General features: G+C 39.0%; 1 protein-coding gene across 1 annotated transcript in view; it reads left to right on the top strand.

Annotated features, from left to right (window-relative positions):
- The window catches only part of NKAIN3 (sodium/potassium transporting ATPase interacting 3), a gene marked incomplete at both ends in the record, with an annotated part of 525,204 nt that overhangs the window by 384,824 nt on the left and 114,819 nt on the right, over window positions 1–25,561 (top strand). The window contains one exon of the mRNA XM_079722331.1: window positions 10,591–10,788. Coding sequence (XP_079578457.1) covers window positions 10,591–10,788 — 198 coding nt within the window. The remainder of the gene's footprint in view (window positions 1–10,590; window positions 10,789–25,561) is intronic.

Consider the following 25,561-nt stretch of genomic DNA (forward strand, 5'->3'; position numbering starts at 1 on the left):
TTGTAAAATAGTATGGCATTTTTTATGTAACAGTTTGCACAGACTATAATTTGTTTTCACTTATAAAAAAGTATGAAGTTCGTATTCAGCCTGGTTTATTGAAGGAGTAAATCTTTACATAAACGACGACAGTATTATTTTTTAGTGTATATAATTTTTTAAAGAAAAACAACATGCTATGATAGCTTTAACTCATAAAATAGAAATGACTGCTTTTTTCTTTAAAAGTGTTTAGTAATTGTTTTATCTTTTATATCACATGTATATTATTTTAAGAGAAAAAATTAATTGGAAAGAAAACTACCAAATTTCTTTGATCATTCCCATTTTACAAATGAAAAAGGGGAAGGATACTTTCCCTCAGAGAGAAAAAAAAAATAACTGACCCAAAATCACAAGGCCAAATTCAAACCCAGGTAGCTGCATCCATAGTCAGTGCTAAAATATGACTCTTGGATCCTTTGGGACCATTATTATGCTGGGAGTAACAGAAACTCTGACTCAAAGTGCCATAGGCATTAAGGACATCTAGCATCTCGCATCCCAAAGCCCAGAAGTAGAGCAGGTCTCAAGATTGGTTGATGATGCAGTGATGTCATCAAAGACCCAGGTTATTACTATGTCTGTTTTGCAACTTTGGTCTGGCTTCCAAAATTAGGTCTGCTTCTTACTGGCTATCAATTTAAGCAAATTACTTATACCAAGAATGAGACCAAGTATATTCAATTGTAACTGAGAATGACAATGTTGCAGTATTGATTTAGGACTGGAAGCAGGAAGTCTGCAGCTGTTCCAGGCTTCATAACTGGGTGCCTGTTTTCCTTTTTCTCATCTACACGGTCAGCAGAATAACATCACCTACCCCAGGAGCTGTTGCGAGGATTAAGTCAGTTAAAATACATAAAATGCTAAGAACCATGGCTGGCACATTGTAAGTGCTACGTACGTGTTAACTATTATGGTTGTTGTTTTTCTGGTTATGCTACTGTGACAATGTCCAGAAAAAAGCAATTACAGTGGCTTCAGAGAAATGAAAAAATGTTCAGTCCTGTAGCAGACTTTTTTCCCACATCTGCCTTATGGGAGTTGGGTTTCAAGCCTTTGCCTTGAACAGCCACCTAATAGGACAACAGGTTTACCGTAGACAACAGTCAGGATGCCCCAGAGCTGAGGGTAGTCACCTTCCCTGAGGCCAGGGCCAGGAAGGGATGGGGCATAAAGAGACAGGCTCAACAACCCTTCTCATCTACTGTGAATATGATGTAGAGGCTGTTAGCATTGGTGCCTCCAAGGAACTTGGCATAAGATGTAATGAAAAAGACAAGGAGCAAGTCAGCAACCTGAGTTTGCCACCTTCCTCTGCCATGTAACTGCTGTTTGGTTGAAACACTGACTCCTCATCCAAAAATCGGAACTAGGTAACCCAGGGTCATTGTGACTGAGTGTGTGCATGTCAGTGCCCCCACTGCACCCCTCCAGAAGCTGCACAGACAGCCAATGACCTTCCCAATAAGAAGAGATCCCATCCCACAGCTCTTTCTGGTCAATGATACAAAAGATGCTGTGCTTCCCTGCCAGGCCCTTCAAACAAATAAGAATAATAATATACATCCTCCTGACTGGATTTAAGAATCAAATATGAGGGGCTTCCCTGGTGGCGCAGTGGTTGAGAGTCCGCCTGCCGATACGGGGGACGCGGGTTTGTGCCCCGGTCCGGGAGGATCCCACATGCCGCAGAGCAGCTGGGCCCGTGAGCCATGGCCGCTGAGCCTGCGCGTCCAGAGCCTGTGCTCCACAACGGGAGAGGCCACAGAGGTGAGAGGCCCGTGTACTGCAAAAAAAAAAAAAAAAAAGAATCAAATATGATCATATGTAGGAATGCTCTGTGAATCTGTAGGACACAGCAATAAAGAATGGGGGTTAATTTACCCCTACAGGACTTCTGATCCATCTGCTAGGACGACAGATCAGTCCTTTCCTGATAATGGATTGATGGCAGTTGCACAACCTTAGAAGCTATGTTGCTCATTAAACCGTGACACTAGAATCTTAGTTATAAAAGTGAGCAACTTTATAGAACACATATTAGCGAGAACATTAACGAAATGATTAGGATTTAATGTTTCCTAATGGGCCGTTATATCCTTTTTTTCTTGAAGTAGATTAAAAAATACATGAATCTGTGGCATAGAGATTAATATCATTCTAAAGAGCTGGCATCAGAACACTCACAGACACGTGGGGAATTGCTCCCTTTGGCCTGGAAACTGGAATTCTCAGAAAAACACTTAGAGAATAGCAGCTGTTAGGACTCATCTTTCAAGAAGCCCAACCAAGGGACTTCCCTGGTGGTGCAGTGGTTGAGAATCTGCCTGCCAGTGAAGGCAACACAGGTTCAATCCCTGGTCCAGGAGGATCCCATATGCCACAGAGCAACTAAGCCCGTGCGCCACAACTAGTGAGCCTGTGCTCTAGAGCCCATGTTCCACAAGAGAAGCCACCTCCATGAGAGGCCCACGCACCACAACGAGGAGTAGCTCCTGCTCGCCACAACTGGAGAGAGCATGCACACAGCAGCGAAGATCCAATGCAGCCAAAAATAAGTTAATTAATTAATTAATTAATTAATTAATTAATTAAAAAAGAAGCCCAACCAGAATTTACCTAGAAATTAACACCTGCTATTGAAGATATGTCTAATATGCAAAATTAGCAAGGAGGCTATATCCACAGTTTTATTATAGTTTCAGTTCTACTTTAAAATTGCCGTAGCAAAAGAACACTTGATCAGGAGATAGATAGCACTGAGTTTTACTACAAATGAGGGTCTGACTACTACAACTGAAAATAGTGTCACGCCCAGAAATTTAAATGTGAAGAGGCCACAATTCAGTCAGACATTCTGTGGCTTGAATTGTTAAATGGTCACACTTACCTATAGAAAGAATATTCGTTTTCTAGCTAAAGTATTTATTTTGGAAATACTTCACTGAGTCATTTTCCTAGAAGTATGAGCATAGTCCCTATAACACATTAAGCTTCTCGAATTTGAAATGGGATTTTTATGTCTGTCTATGCTTTACTCTTTGCTTCATCAGTTAGTGACTTCTGCCTAATAAGATTGAAATCGTAGTACAAGTCTTTTTTAAAAAAAAACTAAAGCTGTGTTTTGTTTTGTCATATAATTCATTGTAATTAAAGTTGTATTTTTACAATACCAAATGATGAATAACCATTATCCAGCTAATTTGATCAAGAGCCAATTTCAGATTCTGAGTTCATTAAGTTAATTTAAAACTGTCAATAGTTACATATTCAGATTAAGATTCTTATTAAAGAAGTATTTAGTTTTATTACTTTCTTATAAATATGCATTTCTGTATGAGTATAGAAAATGAGATTTGTAAATAGAACTCCAAACCTTTTAAATTTACTAGAAAAACAGTGATTTACCCCCCAGAATCTTCATGATGGTGAATCAGATGGCAAAAATTACAGGTATAAGAATAAAGTTTATGGCTTTTCCAAAACATGGCTTTCTATCCATTATCTCTTAGACTCCTTAAACCTACGATTGGGGATTTTTTTTGGTTAGTATGGCATACTACTTGTAAAACAACCTCAGCAAAATATGGGCTTGTGGTTAAATAGAAGAACGTTTTCTTGTTACATCCTTGTGGAGTGAAAAACTGTACATACTTTACAAATAAGTAATTCCCTAGTACGGGGATCACACCTAAAGGACACCAGGCTAGTTGACTAAACTCTGAAAAATATGGTCAAACCAATTATTCCTTGATAAATTTTTAAAAGACATTTTAAAGCATCTTGTTTAACTCACGCAGCATTTTTCCTCAATGTATTAAACCAATTTATCTGCATAAACACATGTAATTTACATGGATATTATTCCTTTTAACATGTAGTTGAAAATATTCAATTGCGGCGAAACCATTTTTCAAAGTACCCTAGCATAACACAGGTGCAAGGCAGTCAATTCTTTATTCCAATGCCAATTCTCCTTCTTATTAGCTGCTGTCTAAAGCAAACTTATCATGTCTATTCTACATAATTTTTTTTGTTTTCTTCCTTTGCTATTTTTGTTTGTATAGTACTTCCTCACCCTAAGATAAATATTCATATTTTTCCTTCTAATTCTTTTATGGTTTATATTTTATGTTTAACTCTTTAATACATTCAGAATTCACCATTTGATTTTAAAGTGTGTGTATTTTTTTTATATTTTCTTTTTTTTATTGAAGTAGAGTTGATTTACAATGTTGTGTTAGTTTCAGATGTGCAGCAAAGTGATTCAGTTATGCATACATATATACCTATTTTTTTCAGATTCTTTTCCCTTACAAGTTATTACAAAATATTGAGTATAGTTCTCTGTGCTATACAGTAGGTCCTTGTTGGTTATCTATTTTATATATAGTAGTGTGTATTATTTATTTTATTTAAGAACAAATAATTCCTTCAATGAACATTTATTACATACTCACTCTATGTCTGGCACTGTGTTCACAAAAATGAATCCATGCCAGGTCTTGAGAAACATAAAATCAGAGAGTAAGGTAAGCCATAAAAAGATAAATTAAACTACAATGTGAAAAGGGTCAAAGAGCAGGAAGAAGACACAAAGCTTTGCCAATAGTGGTAGCTTCTCCACTGGCTAGCATTTTGCTTCTTGGTGCAGGTAGGATGCTGAGTTCATAGAGTACTCTCATTACAAAGCTGGACTCACATTAGCAGAGAAAAGCAGGTGTACTATTGAATATGAACTGGCTGTGTCCAAGTCTGGACAAAGACAATAGACAAATGTCATTAAGTAGACATTGCTGCTGCCACTCCCACCTCATAAGTCCAGAAAGATCAGAATATTATGACTGCCTTCCAATAAATATTAGACATAGGATCGCCCTCGGGATTTTTGCAGTGCTATGTTTAACCTGTGTATGACGTGGAAGCTTCGGTCAGAGAAGGCTTGTTGGGAATCTATCTTTCCTGTATAAGTCAAGCCCCCTACAGTCTCCTGCACATCATTCTGCTTCTCCTAGTGGTGGGACAAGAGGCATGGGTGGCAGAGGGTAGAGTCGGGAGCATGGGTGCGGTAGAAAGTTAGGGAGGATCTGCCATCACACCGTTAAAAATCCAAGAACCATCAGAAGTAACTTGCACTCTAAAAATGGACCCTATTCTTGTCGATAAAGTTCTTTAATAATGTTCATTGGCAGCTTTGCATTGACCACAAGCCTGGTTGCATTCTCTGGGGAACTAACTTTTGACACTTTCATACACATGAGAAGCTTTGAAAAGCTCTGGGATGACCAAGTCCTAAGAATCACTGTCCTACAATCAGCTGAGAGCTTGTCTAGTTGTGGTTTGTTTGGTTTTTTTTTTTTTTTTGCACTATGCAGGCCTCTCACTGTTGTGACCTCTCCCTTTGCGGAGCACAGGCTCTGGACGTGCAGGCTCAGCGGCCATGGCTCATGGGCCCAGCCGCTCCACAGCATGTGGGATCTTCCCAGACCGGGGCACGAACCCGCGTCCCCTGCATCGGCAGGCGGACTCTCAACCACTGCACCACCAGGGAAGCCCTTGTCTAGTTTTTGTTGTGTGTGACTCTGAGCATCTGGCTTTGTTCTCAGTTCATTCTCAGCAGTATGTCCACAAATAATCCATTTGTCTTATGCTTTGTCTGACAGGTAAATTTCAACCATCACCAACACTAATGCTGTGGGTTGGTTGACACTCTCTAATCTTCTGAATATATTTCCATCTGATGCAAGAATTGACCTGGCAAAAAATTATCACAAGTTGGGGGTATATTCTGGTTACTGATTGGACCCACCCTCCATGTCCCCAAACTGTGGCCCCTGCACCATGCCCTTCAGTATGCACGGAGCTCCCAATGCACAAAGCTTATTCTTAAATAACAATAAGATGCCCTCACGCCTTGTCATTGGTTGACAAAATGCTCAAAGCATCATTCTTAAAGGAAAACTATATCAGACTGTGTGAGTCACTTTCTACATAAATGGCTCTGAATTAAAGTAGTTCTAAATACCTTTGTTCTGCATTCACCAATATATTATAATTAATATAGATTGTATACTTTTAGATTACAAGGTGCTAATGAAGAAAATATGAGATTTTTGCACTATGATGAATACAGAACAATGACTATAAATAACATTTCTGTTAAAGAGATGAGCCAGGAAAAACTTATGCATTCATTCTCAGAGAAGATCTTGTGACCTAATGAGACGTTTAAATTTATAATCATCTATATGTACAGTAGGACTATCTTATTTATAAGGAGGAAACCTACACTGTTTGAAGTCTCCTTGGGCAGAGCATAGACAGGCATTGTTGCCACTGTAGACACTACAGACGATGTAGCTACAATAACTACCCGACACCCATTGAAGATGCCATCTGGTAAGTTGCCCCACAGAAATAATCCCAGCTCATGGCAAGAGGGTTGTTTGGTGGCCAGCTGCAGAAATGTCAAAGGGAAGAGGTTTTCTACTTTGGATAATAGTGTGTGTATTCATCTAGGTACTTAGGGAAAGTATAGCTAAGTGTGCTTTTGGACAAGTTGGATATTTTAAGAGTAGCTGCTATCTGTAAGGACAACCAGAAGTTAATATGTCTCCCCATGACCTGCAAATTGAAAAGGATTCAAATATTCTTTGGAAAGCTTCCAATTCAACTCTAAGGAAGAGCTAAAAGTGGTCTTTACTTCATTTAGGGGAATTAAAATTACTGGGATTAATCATTGCTAGTAAGAATTCACTTTATAATATGAATTAATTAATAGTTTGGAAGCACCCTGAACTCCTTAGGACACTAGGAAAGAAAACCCCATGACTCAGCCATGGGGTTAAAAAAATGACCTTAAATATCATTCCCCCCCTAAAGAATTAATAGTAATAAAATAAACAATGTCCTTTGTGGCCACTGGGCCTTATATATTTATGGAATATCTGGCTAATGACACTTAATCTTGTTTAGACGAAAGGCAGAGAGCTAATGCTGACATGAAGCATCTCCATACTTGGTGTGATTACTTATCAGTCATATTAGGGGATCTGTGGAGACAAAGAGAGACAGAACTCTCAAAATTAATACCGTGGGCAGATGTGGGCTTTTATTCTCAGTTCAGCGCCTGCCCCACAGCAAAGTGAATAGCCCCCCTTCCCCCTGAACACATGTGCGCACATATACACACCGAGCTGCTACAATAGAAATCCAACTCTGCATTTGAACCCTTGTCTCTGGAATTTCCAGATCCCAAGAGGCTCCCTCCTGCAAGCCTTCCAAGATGGTTACTCTGAAACTTGAGATTGATAGTGAGAGATAAGAACCTGCCAGAGAGGTTTTTACCACATCCAAGTTTGCAATTAATCAGACCTCTTTCCAGCCTTCACGATTATTAGAGCAAAGGAAGCAACTGAGAAAAAACAGTCTTCTTTTGCAGAGGGTTTTAAACCACACCAGCAGCTACATCCACAGATCAAAAATACCAGTATTATTTTATTTATCCGGCTACCTTTCAAAAAGGGAACAACTAAAAGGATCATATGACTTTTCCTTTTTTTTTTTTTAAAGAATCCTACCAGATTAAAACAAACATCTATTTTTCTCAAACAAGGAATTTTCCAACCAAAATTTTAAAATAAGCAAGGATTTTCTTTTCAGACAGTAAACTTGGCAAAAAACAGATTGAATAGAAACACTTCTGTTGGGCAAATGAAGTAAAATGTGTGCATACATGCACATGCAGCATGAATTCTGAATACAACAAACTCTAAATATAACACATTAGTACAGGCATGAAACACAAAGGTAGCACCATTTTATGGTCTCAAAATCCCAATTAGCATAAAAGGCATAACATTGTAATCAAATAGTTATTGATTAACACAAAGACAGAGAAGCCAGATGTGTTGAGCGGGCTTGGTAATTAGCTAAGTAAACTACAGGTGTTTAAAATTCATAGATTACAGCAGCATGTACACTTATTGTTAAAAAATCATCTGTAGGCAAATCTTAGTGTCATCAGGTGCAGCAATTACATACCATAAATGTCAATATCTGGGAATGTACATTATACTTTCACAAATAAGATTTGAGGCATCACTGGCATGAAATGGTTTTTTCCATTGCATTGAAATGTTGTTGCATTCTATGCACAAATGCTCAGCTTTGAAAGGCTGTTTTTGCAGGGACATACCTGGTTCTGCCCTATGGACCTGATGCACATCAAAAGTGGGGATGAATTAGGAGATTTGGGATTGACCTATATGCACTAATATGTATAAAATAGATAGCTAATAAAAACCTGCTCTATAAAAAAAATTCAAAAAATAAAACTGGTAACATGTTTTTTTAAGGGTAACTTACACGTAAAAACATTTTAATTAAAAAGGCACTACTGTATATATACACAGTAATAACTTCAAACAATACAAAAGACTTAGAACAAAAAGTAAATCTCCTACCCCAAACCTTCAACGCCTCTCCCCCAGAGGAAGCCACTACTAAGTATGTCCTTCTAGAAAAGTGCTGTGCATATTGATTAAAAAAAAGTGCACACATATGGATTTTTAAGAAAAAGCAAATCAGCATAAAACAAGACATGGCTAATGAATGGACAACTACAAAGCAAACACGGATAAGAGAAGGGGAGGTTGACTTTTAAAAGAAAAACAAAAGTCTTCCTGCAAATTGCAGACTTTTTAAAATTTCTCGCTGTCTTTCCCCTACCGCCCTTCAAGGTGGCCCTGCAAGAGGTGGGCTTCATTTATATTATTTCCTCTAATGGGACTAGTAATTTCTTTAAAGTCATTATTAGAAAACTGGGGGTGTTCATTTGGTTCCTTCCACGGCATCCAACGGTTTTGGAAAGAAATTCAATCTTTGACCATGGTTCTTTTCCTCCTTGTTTTGCATAGTGTCTCAGTTATTTTAATAAACACATGAGAAAGATGGCTGATTCTCTCCATACTTACCTTTCTTAAGAAATGCATTTGATAATGCATTCATACTCAAGAGTGGGACCACTAGGTCGTAAGGCATACATTTATCTAGCTGCAGTCGATATACAAAACTTTTTTCAAAGTGGCTGCACAAATTCACACTCCCACTAGCAATAATGGATGTTCAGTGACCTTCTGGGGTTTTCTAAGGTTTTCTCAATTCTTAATTGAGTTTGTGCCTCAAAAAATCCAGTAGCGGGCTTCCCTGGTGGCGCAGTGGTTGAGAGTCCGCCTGCCGATGCAGGGGATACGGGTTCGTGCCCCGGTCTGGGAAGAGCCCACATGCCTTGGAGCAGCTAGGCCCATGAGCCATGGCCACTGAGCCTGCATGTCCAGAGCCTGTGCTCCGCAACGGGAGAGGTCACAACAGTGAGAGGCCCGCGTACCGCAAAAAAAATCCAGTAGCTAGGCTCGTTCATTCGACTTAAAAAATTGAGCTGTTACTGTGAGCTTGGCATTTGGAAAGCAGTGCAGATCATAGTTGGTTCATAATCTGCCATGTGAGTCAGCAAGTTGATTATAAAAAAAATAATGTGTCATCCCCACCCAAACAAAGATATAAAATTACGTGAAAGGACAAGGCACTCGGGAGAACATAGAAGGCTTTTATTGCCCAGACTTCCTATGGATGAATTTCCAGGGAACAGTGATGACTTTCCCAAGGAAGTCAATATCTCTGCCTAAATCTGAAAATAAATAGGAGTTACCAGGTAACCAGGATGGGGAGGTGTTGATTTTAGTGATAGGGGAAGAAGATGAAGGGTGAGAGTGAAAAACAATATTCTATGAAGATGGAACAGGATGTGTGAAGACCAACAGGTTAGACAGAACTGTTCATTTGGGGAACAGAAGGAAGCTCAGTATGGCTAGAGCATGGAGTGTGAGGGGAAGAAAAACAAGGAGTCTGGAGAAGTGATTAAAAGCAGAGTAAGGGCTTCCCTGGTGGCGCAGTGGTTGAGAGTCTGCCTGCCGATGCAGGGGACACGGGTTCGTGCCCCGGTCTGGGAAGATCCCACATGCCGCAGAGCGGCTGGGCCCGTGAGCCATGGCCGCTGAGCCTGTGTGTCCGGAGCCTGTGCTCCGCAACGAGAGAGGTCACAGCAGTGAGAGGCCCGTGTACCGCAAAAAAAAAAAAAAAATCTCTCAATAAATGTTAGCGCATGATGGTGATGCCAATGGCAATGGAGCAACAAGAAAATACAGAAGAAAATTTCAATGTGCACAATATAATTTTTAAATAAACATAGGAACTTTTAATTAAACATGTCATCTCTGGATTTTTGATGTGTGCTAACCTTGAAATGTTATTATTCAAAGAATTATATCACCACATTGAATAACTATAACCGATGTGAAAAATGAGCTATTTCATTTAGCCATGTGATACATGTCACCAATATTAACTTTGTCTTTTGTCACTTTTTACTTGAAATTTAAACCATTTCAACAATTTCATTCATCCTGAATTCGTCCTAAGGTGAAAATCAAAGATGTGATGCACTATGATTGTCTCCTTTTGCTCTCTTGTCTCCTTATATCCTAGGATACAGATCTAATGACATTCAACATCTCTGTACACCGGTCGTGGTGGCGGGAACATGGGCCTGGCTGTGTCCGAAGAGTGCTGCCCCCGTCAGCCCACGGCATGGTGGACGATTACACGTATGTCTCCGTCACCGGCTGCATCGTCGACTTCCAGTACCTGGAGGTCATCCACAGTGCCGTCCAAATACTACTCTCTGTAAGTATCACGTTTGTATCATTGTCCGATCAGGACTCTCTTTAATGGCATTTTATATCTAAACTTTCCATCCATACCCCCCCCGCCACCGGCAGATAATGCTGTAGATAAGCACACAGAGAACATCCTTTAAACAATGGAAATAGCAACGATGATGCTAACAGTAGTTATGCTTAATGGCAGGTGACATCTTTTTCCTCTTGGTATCCAGACACTTTGTTTCTAGAACTAGTTCATTGAGGTGGTTTCTAACTTGAGATACAATCCCCACAATTCAGTGGAATAGTACCACCATCCCCCAGAAGTGGTGCACTGCCCATTCACTACTGTGGGCTCTTCTCCTAATATACTTCTACTGCTGCAACTACTTCTAATGCATTCTTTTATTAAGTCATGTTAGTTCCAAAGAAAGAAGGATGCAAATACACCCGACGTCTTTCTCAATCTAATAAACCTCGTATTTCAAATAATTATTTCTTAAGAAAACAAATTCCTCCAGAGAGTCCTACACATTTTGATGCCTGAAATTTGTTGTGAGGATAAAGTTCCATATAGAGAAACAGAGAGGCAATGGTTTGATTGGACCACAGAAGGCTTATGTGCTAGGAATTCCTTAAAGACATTTTCTTTCCACCAGACTGTCCCAGGCACAGTTTGATCATGCTGTGGAGTGGAATTAATTTAAGATATATACCATCTTCAAGAATGCTGTTTCTTTGAGATCCAACAAGGACTTGGCATTTTGTTTGAGTCAATATACAATAAAGCCGTTCTCACAACGCTTTTCACATGAACCAGCCATCTCAGTTCTTCTATCCAGCTGGTTAGAGTTAGAGTCAGAATGAGAAAGACAGGCTCAATAATAAATAAATAGATGACAGGAGTATGAGGTGTATGTCAATGAAGAATGTACCTTGGAATTATTTCCAGAAAGAACTTTAGGCGTCCCTGCTAACACTTGCTGTATCTGTTATCTACTGCTGTGTAACAAACTGCTCCAAACTGTAATTACTTAAAACAGTATCAGTGTGTTGCTTAGAGTTCTGTGGCTCAGGAATTTGGGCAGGGCTCAGTTGGGTTGCTCTTCTTCACATGGTACTAGCCAGGTCACTCACATGAACCTTCCACCAGGAGCTCTGCTGTGGTTAGAATATTCTAGAAGTCCTCACTCATATGTCTGGTGCTGGCTGTTGACCCACATTCTCCTCCACATGGCTTCTCTTTTTGAAGAAAACTTGACAGACTTTCTTACAGCCAGGCTGCTGGGTTCCAAAAAGAGAAGCCCAACATGCAAGCATTTATCAAGCCTCTACTTGAGAGTAATGTCTACTGTTGTCCCATTGGCTACAGCAAGTCATGTGACCAAGCCCAGCATCATTGTGGGAGGGGCCTCTAGAAAGGTGAGAGTATCAGGAGACATGGCTCATTTGGAGCCACCAATGTAGCAGTCTTACCCGCCTTTACATAATTTATTAACTATTACTCTTTAACCTGCATATGTCAAGGTTTAAAATAGTGGTTTAGGGCATATTTGAATTATAATTTTCTAGAAAGACTAAAGACTAGAATAAAAAACTTCAAAGATCTTTTAGTGTTCTAGTTCAATGAAAGGCAAATTCTACCCTAAATTCAAAGAAAGAGGTTGGACCTCAATGCTAAGGAATTTTCTTTCAGAGATGTAACAGGGAATCTGATTATTCTTGGTTTCTATATGCTGTCACTTGTCAATATGTGTTTATCAATCTTTCCCTATTCTCTGGCCTTTCTTTACTCTCCTGGCAGTAACATATGAAATTGTGGCAAACTGTATATGTTTAAATCTCTGAATTAGGGCTTCCCTGGTGGCGCAGTGGTTGGGAGTCCGCCTGCCGATGCAGGGGACACGGGTTCGTGCCCTGGTCTGGGAAGATCCCACATGCCGTGGAGCGGCTGGGCCCGTGAGCCATGGCCGCTGAGCCTGCGCGTCCAGAGCCCGTGCTCCACAACAGGAGAGGCCACAACACTGAGAGGCCCGCATATAGCAAAAAAAAAAAAAAAAAAAAAAAAAAAAAAAAAATCTCTGAATTAAAAAAAAAACATGGAGACAAATTTTCTTTTAAAATGTTTCAGACTATTTTAAGGTGAAAGAGTACTCTATCATCATGTCCTAGGTTCTAAAGGTTCTTACTAAATTTTGTAACACTGAAACATTTTTCTAGAATCCTTCATGTGTGAACAGATTCCCCTCCTTAAAAAAATTCATAGAAAATTGCTAAGCCATGAAAATTGTGTCATGATGGCATGATTTCCAAGTTTTTATAATGCAGTAGAATGCTGTAGAATCAAAAAGTCATTTCTCCATAGTAACTCCAATTCAAATGAACAGCAAGGTGAAAGTATTTATATGATAAGAAGCTGAACTAACATTAAAAACCTACTTTAGAGAAAAGTACAAAATAAAGTGTATGTTGCCACCTATAAGTACTTGTCACTTATAAATTAATTCCTCAGCATATTTGTTTAGCGAACGTTCAAAGCTGTCCACAGGCATACAGAGTCCTCATTATCCTGTTCAGCCTTCCAGCAGTAAAAATATAAGTTGCTGATCTCTGACTTTTCTTGTATAATATACCTGCCAGACAAGATCTTCAATATTTTTTCTTTTTATGTTAAAATGAAATATATCCTGACTTTGTTTCACAACGATCAAATTATGTATTATTGTTGTGGTTGATTGCATATAATTTTCTTGTATTTTCCACTTATTTCATACGAATATGTCTACAATGATTAGAACTGTGATTTTTTTAAATCCGATGATATGGGAATACTTCCTGTATCAGTTGTTTAGCGTGCGCTGAGATGCTTAGCATGTGCTGAGGTGTCTTATTAGTGGAAAAAGAAAAAGTAACAGTTGCAAGATTTAACAGCCCCTGCATGGGCAACAACGAAGCAAACAGGCAAAGGGCTTTGAGATGAGGCAGGGTCCCATAGGCCCTGCTGCCCCAGGGGTTACCCCTATAATGGCTGAAGGCCCAGGAATATCTAGAAGGACACAGGGAGGGGCCGGCAAGGGTGGCCAGCATGGTGGAGAGGGGTTTCAGGGCAGCAGTTCTCTGGCAAGTTGAGAGGGCAGTGTTTGAGTGACTTACCTGTGGATACAGCTCTGATGGTGGACACCACCTGTATGATTGTCCCGCGTAACAGCAGGGCTTGGAACTGGAAGAAATGAAATCCCAGTCATAAGCATTCAACAGGAAATGTGTACAAGCTTGCTGGAAACAAACAGACAGAAACAGAAGAGCTCAGGAAGAAGGAATAGGGTCCTAACAGGACAGTCCCACAGGCTCTGAGAGCATCCGCACCCCACTCAGCTCTCCCCGAGGCCTCCTGCCAATTGTGAGGGACACCAAGTTGAAGATCAAGTGGAATCCCAGGAAAGGCTGTGGGCAGTTTGAGCGGAGGAGCCCGTTTAATTTAGGAGGGGATGACGAGTCAAAGGCAGCAGCCGGGATCAAGGCTGCGGGACCTCCACCTCGCCGGCCCTGCCTGGGTTCCTCTGTTCTGCCTCCTCACCTGAAGCACGGCCAGTCACCTCCTGAGTATTAGTCTCCCTGCCCTGCCAGTGTCATGCCTGCACTTTGCTCCTGGAGACACGATACGAAAGTGTAAATGTGATTACTCACTTTCCTTCTGATCACCCTCAGTGATTCCCATCATCTTCGAGATGAAATCCGAATTTGCACCTTGTCCGCTGAGGCCCTCAGGACCTGCCCTGCTTGATTCCCACCCTGGTCTCCTGACCCTCCCCGACAGGAGCCCAGCCGCCACCCATGCAGAACGTGACCTGTTGGCAAGCGAGCCTGCAGCCCAGCCTGCAGCACTCTGCTGGGAATGGGTCCTCCACCCCCAGCTCTTCATCCACCAGCCACGGTCCACAAGTAGACATCTTTCCTCCAAAAGTTCCAGGATATGTTAATTGAATTTTTTAAAATAGACAATACATTCACTTAATTCAGAAACATAAAAATGTGTATGGTGAAAATCCTCCCTCCTTCCCTTGTGTCCCCATTTGCCTGGGTCCCTCATCTCTGCTCCCCATCGGGCAACCCAACCCGTTTTGTTTTGTTTGTTTGTTTGGTGTCATGCATATGACTCCAAAGTGTCTTTAGGCAAATATAAGAAAATGTGACTCTATATTCTTATCTGCCCCTCACAAAAAACAGCATATGATATGCATTCTTCTGAGACTTTCCATTTTTTTACTTATATATTTTGGAGCTGTTTCCATATCAGCGCATCAGTGTTTCATTGTTTATTTTAATGGTCCCCTATTGATGGACATTTGGATTGTTAGCTCACCTAAATATAATGATTTTGGATATATATAACATACAATATATCTAACATAATATATAATATATAGTATAATATAATGTCAATTGTGTATTATAATCATATATTTTATAATTTTTTCCACACATGTTATACTAAATAACTGTGCATGTGTCACTGAGAACATTTCGTAGACCTATACGGCTCATTCATCCCCAGGCTCTACCAGATGGCCTGCCATGTGAGCACACTGTTTTATAGTCATTGAGTCTCTGGTCTGTCTACCTTCTGGAAAGAAAGTTCCTTGAAGGCTGGTATAGTGTCCTTTTTTCCCTTGTTCATTTCCGTGGTCCCAGTCACTAGCAGAGTGATGGCACCAAGTATTTAGTGAATGAATAAATGACCAATGAACACTTCCAACGTCTGACGTGGGTAAACACAACAGGAAGAATCCATCGATCAAAAACTGGCAGGGGTGAATGCACAGACAAAATGCTGAAGCCAGAGAGAAGATTCCCTTCATCTGGCAAATGGAGGGGATGTAGGCAAGATATTCTGCAGTGCTTGGCAACGAAGCACTCAATAGCTCTGTGTTGCTAACGCTGCTGTTGTTACTACAATTGCTCTTTGCCTGTCCCTGCCCTACCTGGGCTGGTCCTTCTTCAAAGACTAGAGGGATACATCCTGGCGATGCTCTATGTACTGAAACCTTAGTTCATTAATCCCATATCTGACACCTGTTTCCTGCATGAAAAATGTCATTCCTATGATCTTCATGGGACATGAAATCATAAATTTCTATTCTGAGGACTGAACTTTATTTAATATGTATCTATTTTCCTCATTCTGGTTTCCTAGAATTCTTTCCTACCTATGCCTCTCAAGAGCATTTGGCTAACTGAATGTGTTTCAGATTTTCGTGGAGAGTCTCAGAGTCACTACAATGAAACAAGGTTTGAAGTAACCAGTTAAAGACCAGTTGGAGGCTCCTGAGGGCTCTGATCATAATCCCTTATTCACCCTGTATCCGTAATACCTAGGGCTGTACCCAGCTCAGAGTAAGCCACTCACTCAGAGTTGTTCAGTAAATTGTTGTATAAATTCTCTGCATTTTAGTTTTACAATCCACAGAATGCATGATTTTTGTGTGTGTGTGTGTGGTACGCGGGCCTCTCACTGTTGTGGCCTCTCCCGTTGTGGAGCACAGGCTCCGGACGCGCAAGCTCAGTGGCCATGGCTCATGGGCCCAGCCGCTCCACGGCATGTGGGATCTTCCCGGACCGGGGCACGAACCCTTGTCCCCTGCATCGGCAGGCGGACTCTCAACCACTGCGCCACCAGGGAAGCCCCAGAATGCATGATTTTTAAACATTGTACATAATTTAATGTGGCTATGTCTTGATTTTGTTTCATACCATTTGGTAAAGAGAACCTAAACAGAAAATATGCCTTGAAAATTATTTCTGATGCAGATGTTTGGATTGGTGAGGGTACCAGGTGCAGGGAAAAGGAAAGTCAGTCTGCTCCAAGACCATAACTCTACCTTTGAATTTGTTCTTCCACATCCATGTGTTCTTTATTTTGAGAGTTTAGCTTATCTTTGTTGCTTTGCTCCCATTAAGGAGAGTATCAAAACAGTTTGTGGTGAAAATTTAAAATTATGTCCACTTAAATTCCAAGCACTGTACTGTACATATTTTCAGATGACTTTGGATTCTCACTCTGGAAATGTAACACCACAGATTTAACGAGGAAACATATACAGTATATGAAATTAAATACTACAGCCCAAAACACAGCATTTCCTTTTTCTACAAGAGAATATGGATAAAATATTTCTGGTTGCAAAAATCTCCATTATCCTTTAATCTCATTCTGCCATACTCTACTTTACACATTTAATTACCAAAAATCTGAACATGATATCTTACAAATCTAAAATAAAACAAGTGGCTAAAAGTTATATTTGCATCACATATGACAGACAAAGGGTCATTATCCATAGACCTGATGAAATCTTTTAAATGAATAATAATAACATACACATTTAATAATTAAGTCTATGAAGAATATGAATAAATGTAATCACATGAGAGAAAATCCAAATTATAAAGGTATAATATATGATTATTCTTGATAGCAACTTGATACATGCAAATTAATTTGAAAAATTATTTCACTAACTTAGCAAATTTTAAAAATAATAACATATAGCATTAATAATAAATTATTACTTGCTTATTGGAAAAAGCATTCTTTACTGCAAGGACCACTAAATGTCCCTACCTTTTGGCCCTGTAACCTCACTCAATGAAGTTTCTCCCAAGGAAATGATTCAACAGAAACAAAGAGCTACCTGCACTATGGTTTTTTTTTTTTTACTGTGATTTATGATAGCAAACCTAGCTAGCTATGTCTAAACATATACTATTAAAGACATAGTACAGCAATTTACAATGTACTAACATGATAATTAGGTAGTAACAATCATTATGTTAATTTTAAACACCATATATAAGACATGGAAAGGTATTTGTGATTTAAATAAGCAATCAAGGAGGAGAGGTAAGATGCAAAAAAAGATGTAGAATTAAGTGTGTGTTTTCCCCAAAAATGGTTTTACATGTGTATCACATTTTCATTAATAATTCATGTGTTTCATCATTGCATGATTTGTGTAGAAGAGGTGTTATGATTGTTTTTCTTAGATTATGAAACATTTGCAAATCTCATAATTTTTATTTAATTATTTGGAGGTACACTTAAATCTTCGTTATTACTAGATATTCCATTTCAGTGGACTGCCCAGTTCTGAGGTCAGTAGGTCAGTAATAATGAATATGCAATTTAAGGCCTTTTTTAATTTTCAGGATTCATTATTTGTGGGTAAATAGACCCATATACTCATGTTAACTATTAAACAAGATATGTATATTTTAAAGGAACTCATTTTTATAACTAGTAGACAAATCCTAATCTCTAAACCTTTAAAACTCACCTTATCTACATCACTTGAAACTCACCTTATCTACAACTGTTTGGGGCTAGTTTTACATATATATAGTCTTGAACCCTCACTGTCAAGATATTTTCATTCATATCTGATAGGTGACAAGTCTCATTCTTTAATGTCTTTGGAGGCTGTCACCATGGTCAGAGCTGGGCATCAGAGTGCCGTGAGAATTGGTTTTCTGTCATGCCTGTGTTCTTTGCATTGCATCTATCTAGTCCCATCATCAGCATTCATCCCTGTTTTCTGTCTTTCATATCAGACATCTTCAGCTTAAAGATAAATTAAAACTCAGTAGAGAAGGGTGAACAGTAACATTAGACCACAAGGTATCCCACAGAATCTTTATCCTCAAAAGACTGTGTGAATATCTATTCCATCTGCTTAGAGTAAATAGCATGGTCACAGGAGCGGATAATACTATTGCTAATTCAGTAATATACACTCACACAGTGTAAGAATGCAAGTCAAGAAGTAAGCTTATGAAATAAGTTCCAATTGCTATCAATTGTACCCCTCCAAAAATGCAAATATAATTAAAAGTGGGTTTCTTTTAGGTCTTATTTCTGAGTTAACATTTCATTTATTTAACAAACTGTTAGTATGTGCTTGGAGCTACTCTGAGTGCTTTGCAAATATGAACTCATTTAATGCTCAAAATGACCCAACAAGTAGGTATTATTTTATTTATTTTCAAATGTGAAAGTGAGACACACAAAGAGGTTCACTAATTTGCCCAAAGTCACACAGCTTGCGAGTGAGTGAAGCTGGAGCTGACACCCAGGCATGTGGTCTCCAGGGTGCCTGGTCTTGACCGCTTCATTGACCGTCCTCCTGACATTGGAAAGAGAACCTCCAATTTCCTTCCTGCCCTTAGCTGAGATTACTGGTAACCTCTCTCAGGGCTGTAAGGTGGGGAATCTCCTGCTGTGTTGATGGGTTTTACGTGGCAGTTTTTAAAGTAACAGAGAGCAATTAATAATTATTTGATAGCTAAAAGATTTGTGGAATGAACAGTTCAAAATGTTTCATTTCACTCTGGAAAACATCTCCTAACCACCTTTTTGTTGTTAAAAAAAAATGGAGGATTCCAACACTTATAAAATGCTAAGTATATCGACTCTTTTATCTTGCTTGCTTGCTGGGGCATTCCAGGTGCTAGTTAAGAGGAAGGAAATCATCATCAACCTCTCCTGCCCTAAATTCTTCCCCCATTCATCCTGTCCCAAATAATCCATTTTTGTAGGAAATGGATGATTTCTGCTCGCATCAAATTTGGGGCAATTTCTGAGCACTACCAAGAAGGATCAAGTATTTAGATCAGTTACTCCTCTGCACAAACTCTGGTCTCTCTATTCAATTCCAGCCTCAGAAAACGAATCATCCGTTTTTATCTAAAGTTCTGTAAAGGAATCATTTATTGGACCATCAAAATATTGAATAGAATTTGTGATTGTCGAGGAAGAACTGCCGTGCCAATGATACTAGAAAGGGTTTGGCAGACACCTTTATGTTCAGGAACCAGAGTATATCTGGTTAATAAAATTGTTTGGGTTTGAAAGTGTCTGTTTGGTGAACTGTGATTTTAAGTCATTTCTTTCTCAGTGTTCATGTCTATGCAGTATATATTCTCTGTCTTTGAAATGTGCATACATTTTTGAAGGCTTTATTGAAATACAATTCATATACCATGCAATTCACCCATTTAAAGCATACAATTCAGTAATTTTCAGTATATTCACAGATCTGTGTAACCATCACCATAGTCAATTTTAGAAGATATTCATCACCTGAAAAAAAACTATACCCTTTGACTATCACTACCTATCCCCTCTTTCTCTCCAACCCTAAGCAACAGCTAATCTACTTTCTTTCTCTTTAGGTGTGCCTATTCTGGACATTCCATATAAATGAAATGATATAATATGTGGTTTCTTTGTTGTCTGGCTTCTTTCATTTAGCATGTTTTCAAGGTTCATCCATGTAGCATGTATCAGAATTTCATTTCTTTTTATGGCTGAAAAATATTCTATCATATAGTTACTTTTAATACTTCTATCTGTTATAGATACATGTACAATATTTAGCAAAAATTTCAGATTTACAATTCATATGTAGAAGGCCCTCACCTGCCCACTGATAAAACCCTAAGTGGAACTTAGGCAATTCACCATCTGTTTTGTCTACATATATATCCTTGTTTTGGAAACATCTGGGTTTCAGATAGCAATTCTCAGCACTTAGATGTTTGGTCTTACATAAATCTAACACAGCACTAATGTTGTCTATCACTTGTAAACGGCGTCTATGGGTTTGAGCAACTTAAAACACGCAAACATTTAAAATTCATATCCTCTTATACCATAACATTCTCCTTAATAGTATGTGTATGACTGGATTTTATTCTGTATGTTAATCAGTCATCACAGACACATATGTTTCCAACCACAAATTCGTACAGTTTTCAAATGCTCATGATTATCCCAGACATGTTTGCAGGTCTTCATAAATTATTACTGCTCTACTAGTTTCAAATAATCTGCCAAACATTGATTATTAAATGCAAAAGTGAGTTATGACATTTGGTAGACTTAAATACGATTTTATCAGAGAAACGCAAAGCTTAATTAGAAATCATATCTAGCACAAAACCATTAATACAGGAAATCTGAGTTATGTTTAATAATTAATCAGGGCAAACATTGTGACTGTATGCTTAATGGGGAAATTAGAAACCAGAAAGGTAATTTTAGTAATGCTTTACTTAGGGTAATTTAATGTCATTCAGATGTTGGCAGAGGTTTCCTCTTTAGCCCTAGGTAGGAATAATTATTGGGTTGAAAAAAAGCAGTTTCCATAATAACAAAAGTTAATTCAAAAACATTTACCCTTTTCCTTTAGAAGACCAAATTGCGTATAAATTCGCTAAAGAAAATCTTACGTCACTTTTTGTATTCTTTCTAAATGAAAACAGGCAGTGTATCGTTCATTCAAAAAAACATACCCATGAAGCCCCTACATTATACAAAGCACTGTGCTAGGAGCTTTGGGCATGAGAGGAGGGATTTGAATTTCAAGGACATCTGAAATGAGTTACTGGTGGGCTTACAGTAGTTTTCAATCATGCCACCACAGGGAGAATTAAGAATTCTGAAAATTAATTACCTCGGGATACATAAAAACTATATGTTAAAGCATATCACAAAGTGCAAAAATGGAGACATTCAGGAAAGAAAAAAAAAGCAGTAGGTTGATTGTCCTAATGAGAAGGTAGAGAAACTCCTTCTGGAGTTCACAATCCCAGGAAACAGAGCTGCCTTGGCCAAAGAGAGGTCCAGACATGCAGGGGTTTTGATTGATTCTTATTACAACTGGTCAAAGGCAAGCTCAGAAGAAACCAAGGTTCAGAGTTCCCATGGCTGCAGCTGAATCCTACAACAAAGGGAACCTTTGGCAACTTCTCACATGTGTTCCAGACAGAAGGAACAGCATTAAGTAGGGAAATAAAATAAGAAGCCAGGGGAACGGTGGGTAGTTCACTTTGACTTGAGAAAAGAGGATGTGCACGGATGCAGTGGCTTAAGTTGGAAAGAAACTTTGGGGTGAGGAATTTGAATGCCAAGTTAAGGCTTTGGGACTTTACCCTAAGTGAAATCAAGCTATTTTGGGTTTATAGGCAGGTCATGATGTACACACAACTCTGAACTAGGGAGGCTATTCTGATAGTTGTGTGTAGGATGGCTCACATCCGCAGGAACACATATCAGGATAGTCTATCATAGTCTGGACCCGTATGTCCCAGAGTGTCCTTGGAACACCTGTCCGACAAATTGAACCTTGAGAAAGATTCCATGGTGACCTAAGTTTGACTGATGTCATGTTATGTCCACTCCTTGGAGATTCACAGTGAAAATGAGCATATTAAAGTTTGAGAAATCCTTCTGTTTAAAAAAAAAAACAATCATGAGAAACAAAGACTTGAGGGACTCTTCCAGATTAAAGAAGACTGAGGAAACATGACAATGAAATGAAACGTGTGATGCTAGACCAAAATAAAAAAGATCTTTGTGGCACAGTTGGAAATTGAGTAAAGTCTATGAATTAAACAATAGTGTTGTACCAATGTTAAATTTCCTGATGTTTATCACTGTACTATGGCTATGTATTAAGATGCTAACATTTGAAGAATCAGGGTGAAGGGTATACGGGAATTCTTTGGAGAATTGTTTTCAATTTTTCTGTAAGTCTGAAATTATTTCAAAGTGCAACTGAAAATGTTTTTTAATCTAGAAAACTACTGCATTCCCAAACAATTTTCTAGAGGAAACACTTTGGGAAATACTGGCTTAAGGGAAAGTTAGGAAGTGTCAGTAAGAATGGAAATTGAAGGATAGATTTAAAAAACATTACTGAGACTTAGCAGTGAGGGGAGGCAAAGGAGATAAAGCCCAAGAGGGCAGAGGGGTCTGCATCCACATGGCAGCTGGGGGAAGAGCTGCTCTGACAGAGAGAACAAACAAGTTTAGATTTGGACACATGCTGAATCCTGACTCTGTTCTTGCTCTTAACATTTTTAAGGTACATCTGTATTTTTAAAACCTAATTACCTGTTGTGATAAAGAACTACCCTCTCTTGCTCGTTCAATCAGTATAGCCTCCCCATGGCAATAAGTGACTGGGAATGGAAAATTAGAGACAAAATTATCCAAAAGAATTCACAAGAATCCCAATATGTATGAATTTTTGAAAACATGGGCTTATTTTGTATTTTTGTAGCATTCAGGGCTAAACAATAGCAGTCATTTTGTTAAGGGTGTTGGCATTCTGCACTTAAAATATGGTCCTGGAAAGTTCTAAGAAGGCTCCTCAGATTTTAACACTCTAGTGTCATTAGTAAATACATGATCATTCACATTCATTTTTCTACAGATTGTAAAACAATACAAGCGCAAGGTGATTTTTTTTAAACTTATATTCTCTTTACCCAGCAGTCAGAAACATCTCCAAGCCAAATAACAGATGAAAAGTGAAAACAGCACCTTGTGGCCAAAGCATCAAGATTATCATCTGAATTTTTAGCTTTCATATACATGTTTATTTTTGTGAAAACTTATCAATATAATGCCTTGCAAATTTAATTATACAGAACCTTCAGGGAATAGATTGTTCTGAAAATCTAAACACAGGAACTGTTTTTAGTGTTGAAACTTTCTAAATTTTAACGTTTAATTTAGTCAAGGCAGGGATCCATTGAATGCTCTTCGCCAAGGGGGTATCATAATGAGAAATGTGCTTAAGAAAGGTGAATTAGGTAGCGGTTGTAGCCTTGAGTTCAGGAGACACAGAGCTGGGAGAACAGCCGTGCAGGCAGCTGAGAGATAATGAAGCCTGAGCTAGAATAGAGTGAGGCCAATGACACTAAAGAAACAGAAGGGGTGGGGGAGGGAAGGAGTGGGAGTGTGGGATGAGCAGATGTAAACTATTATATATAGAATGGATAAACAACAAGGTCCTACTGTAGAGCACAAGGAACTGTATTCAATATCCTGTGATGAACCATAAAGGAAAAGAGTATTTAAAAAAAAGAATGTCTATATATATATAACTGAGTCACTTTGCTGCACAGCAGAGATTAGCACAACATCGTAAATCACCTATACTTCAATTAAAAAAATAAAATTATTAAAAAAAAAGAAACAGAAGGGAGAGAGATCAAGTCAGGAGAACTTGGTCACTGATTAGATAAGAAAGCAACAGAAAGGGAAATCGCAAAGGTAACACTCAGATTTTGAGCCCAATTGACAAGTAAAATTGCAATAACATTACAGAAAGAGAGGAGTCATGAGTAGAGGCTCATTGGGGGTACATCTAAGTTATTTCATTCAGTATATCGCATAATAAAAAAACTATGAGTGTGTTTCATTTTAATTTGAAGAGGAAAGTAAAAGAATGTTTCCTGGCAATCAGAAAATCTGGTCAATGCCGGGAAGCATGAAGCCTTGGGGCCTGGTGATGAGGGTGGAGGGATGGCTGACTGGGAACGGACCAGGTCAGATAGCATTTAGCGCTTTACGGCTACTATTTTCTACCGTTGCTCACTTTCTAGTTTTGTTTTGTTTTGTTTTGTTTTTGTTTTCCTATTTTTCCTAGTAGATTTGTTCTAGCATAAAAAAGGAAAAACAATTTTTTTTTGCTTTTTTTTTCACCTCAAGAGCTTAGCAACATGCCTTGGACATAACAGGCTCTCAATGTCTTATTGCAAATGACTGACTTGTAAGACATTCATACAGGGAAGCAAAGCTAAGCCAGCCGATGGCAGAGACTCGAAAGTCATATGAAGGAGAAATACACTGTGCTGTGAAGGGGTGAGTTGGAGTGTGTTGTGCTGTCTGTAATTCACCTTAGCACAGTATAGCATGCATGCTATGTACGTGTATTAGTGTTACTACACACACTGGGGGCGGGGCTAGAGGTGGTTCTGTCTGGTGGGTTCCCACTTCCAGCACCGTAATCCAGGGTCGACCCTAAACAAAAGCCCACGTGTCAGAGGCCGCTTCCAAAAGCCGTCAGCCTCTCTTCTCTAATCAACACCAGACAGGGTTTATTTAGCATACTTGATAATAGAAATGTTGCTTTATTGGTGAAATGAATGGTTCTCAAGTTATGTGCCTTGGCTAGAAATATTCTTCAAGCACTCATGCTGCTTTGCACACACACAGCATGTGAGTCTACTGGCCCTACACGCTGGGGAACAGGGCTCTAGAGTGTGGGTTCACACCAGCCCTTTGTTCAGATACTTGAGGACTCTGCTGCCTGACTCCAACTCAAAACAAGGCTGCATCTTGCTGCTAGAATGTTGTTGGAAGCAGCTTTTCAGATGCCCCCCAAAAACAGAAAGCTGGGACTTCATTGAGCTTGCAGAACAGGTTTTGTGACTACTTTTGTGCTATTTGCTAATAAATATTGGTATGTGTGTGGCAGAGTTTGTACTGAGACTTGCTTGCTTTTAGGTAGTAAGTTTGTGAGAGAGAAAAACTTTGGCCCTTGACTTCCTCTAAATATCTCTTCAAAAAAAGGACTTAGTGACTGTAAATGATCAAATTGGTTTATTCAATACTTATCAGAGAAGGCTTATCCTAGGAAGTGGCATTTGAGCAGAGACACAAAAGAAGTCATTTAAAGTGTGGGTCTAGGAATATTCCAAAGGAAACAGAAAGATTCACATGGCTGGAACTTAGACAATACGGGAGAGAGTGATGAAAGATGAAATCAGAGAAGTTGGTAGAGGTTAAAAGAAGACATGGTACAGAAATTGAGCTGGATTATAAAATGCTGGGAAGATATTACTGTGTTTCAATCAGGAGAGTGGCATGATCTATATTTAGAAGAGCAACTCTGGAGCTGCTTAGAGAATGGATTGGAGGAGAATAAGAGTGGAAGAAAAGAAAC

This window comes from Hyperoodon ampullatus (assembly GCF_949752795.1).
Source record: "Hyperoodon ampullatus genome assembly, chromosome: 17".
NCBI classification, from domain to species: domain Eukaryota; kingdom Metazoa; phylum Chordata; class Mammalia; order Artiodactyla; family Ziphiidae; genus Hyperoodon; species Hyperoodon ampullatus.